The sequence below is a fragment of the Malania oleifera genome, chromosome 9, assembly GCF_029873635.1.
Source record: "Malania oleifera isolate guangnan ecotype guangnan chromosome 9, ASM2987363v1, whole genome shotgun sequence".
Lineage (NCBI taxonomy): Eukaryota > Viridiplantae > Streptophyta > Magnoliopsida > Santalales > Ximeniaceae > Malania > Malania oleifera.
Genome location: NC_080425.1, coordinates 82,428,085 through 82,430,193, shown reverse-complemented (window position 1 = coordinate 82,430,193; position 2,109 = coordinate 82,428,085). Strand labels below are relative to the sequence as shown.

The window sequence follows — 2,109 nt, the reverse complement described above, 5'->3', positions numbered from 1 at the left end:
TTCATATATAAATCTCTTTAAATATAAATATCCTGTCAAAAAAGTAAATGAATAAAAAATTAAATAATAGTAAGATTACTAAGATTCAGAGAGAGGAATCCACACAGGGTCGTGATGGACCATTGGATTGGCTGTCTTTAATCGATCATTTGCATCAAAATATATGACCCAAACATATGGCGACAACCACATGAGCCCTTACTAAGTCCCTGCTCTCCTGCACCCCACCCACATAGACTACAGCATTCCCGCTAACTCTCTAGCCGTTCATCTTCATCACGAAACTCCTCTTTCGTCCCGGCACCGCATGATGCTGCAGTACACCGCCGCCACGTCTGCAGGTCCATGAACTTTCCTAATACACATTCAGCACCAGATAATCACCCCCACCCCGGGAGAAAGTGAATACCTTTTTTAGGGCTTCCGACACGCCACGTGGCCTCTCGGCGGGCCTCCTTGGCGCCTTTTTCTTCTCCCCTTCGGACGGCGTCCCCACCGCTCTTAGTGTGGTCTCGTCCGCATCTTATCCCCAAAATGAAGGGTAGTTGGATACTTCCAGCCCCATCACAACTACCAAACACTCACTTCCAAAACGATCCCCTCCTCTTCCTCCTCATCACTCCCCATACATCTATCCATCTCCACCCTTCATCAACCATATTGCCAATCATAATAACACGTGTCAGCCATCCAGCCTAGGGTGCGCTCTGACTAAGAAAAGCCCCCCGTACCGCGTAACTCCTCCGCCAGCTGTACAATATTTATTCTCTGCGTCGCGTTCTTCGCTCCGTCTGTATCCGCTCTCTGAGGCCGCGCTCCCCGTGGTCGCCGGAAATGACGAACTACGGCACGATTTCGACGTCACCGCCGGGGGACTTGAACCGCGAGTACGTATCCCGCGCAAAGGAGCGGCTGAGGTCGGGCCTGGCGACGCGACGGCCGTGGCGGGAGCTTCTGGCCTTCCGATCGTTCGGCCGGCCGGCGAGCTTCAACGACGCGGTTTCGCGGGCGAGGACGAACGCCGTGTACTTCCGCGCCAACTACGCGATTTTCGTGCTGACGGTGCTGTTTCTGAGCCTCCTGTGGCACCCGATCTCGCTGATCGTCTTCATTGTGATGATGGCGGCGTGGCTCTTCCTCTACTTCCTCCGGGACGAGCCTCTGATGCTCTTCCGCCACATCGTGGACGATCGGGTGGTGCTGATCGCGCTCTCGATCCTCACCATCGTTTTTCTTCTGCTCACTCACGCCACCGTCAACATTGTGGTGGCGCTGCTTGTAGGAGCGGCGGTGGCGGTGCTTCACGCCGCGTTCAGGAAGACCGACGATTTGTTTTTAGACGAAGAGGCCGCCGAAGCCGATGCCGGTGCCGCCTTATTCGCCGGCGTCGCTTCCACTTCCGCCACCGGCACCGGCGGTGGTGTTAATCCTTCTTCTTCTTCCTCCTCCTAGTAGCGCAGAAGTTTGAAATTGTTTATATATATATATCGAAGGCTGTGATTATGTTAGAATGGAGATTTGATTTATATGCCTTTGATTTCTTTCTTAATTTTGCTTGTGTGTTGTATTGGCATTCTTCATTTTGCTGTATGTCTTTTCTTTTTAAACCTCCTTTCATCTTTCTGTTGTAATCTCTTGAAGGGTCTTGTAATTTGTTGCCTTTTTTTTTTGGTGGGTGTTCTCATTCAAATTTTGAATTTTAAATTATGTAATATTTTAACAAAATGCAAATCAATATAAAATTATAATAATTCTGTAATTGAGAATTCAGTTTTCAATATTTGATATTTTCTAAAGCCTCGATTTTGTTCATTTGATATTTTTATTAAATATTTAATTAAATTTATTAGCCTCTCAACCTGCTACGTTTCAGGTAATTGAACCATTTTGAATCTTTTTATCATTACTTCTTCTTCTTTTTTTCATTTTAATTCTATCCTTTCCTAAATCTTCATAACAAAGAATCATAATATGTTTTCCATGCATCATAATTATTTGCATTCTACTTATAAACTAAAATTCCCGAACCTTTTGCTATGCACAAATCTAACTTAAATAAAAATAAGTGAATAAAGTAATGCGTTTTTAATTTATACTTAGCTAAGACAA

At 45.6% G+C, this 2,109-nt stretch overlaps 1 protein-coding gene across 1 annotated transcript; it reads left to right on the top strand.

Annotated features, from left to right (window-relative positions):
* The first annotated feature begins 765 nt into the window (after nucleotides 1–765).
* Nucleotides 766–1,759, top strand: LOC131164102 (PRA1 family protein F2-like). Its single transcript, XM_058121068.1, has one exon. The coding sequence runs from the start codon at nucleotides 835–837 to the stop codon at nucleotides 1,450–1,452; it is 618 nt and encodes a 205-aa protein (XP_057977051.1). The 5' UTR covers nucleotides 766–834; the 3' UTR covers nucleotides 1,453–1,759.
* Nucleotides 1,760–2,109: the final 350 nt, after the last annotated feature.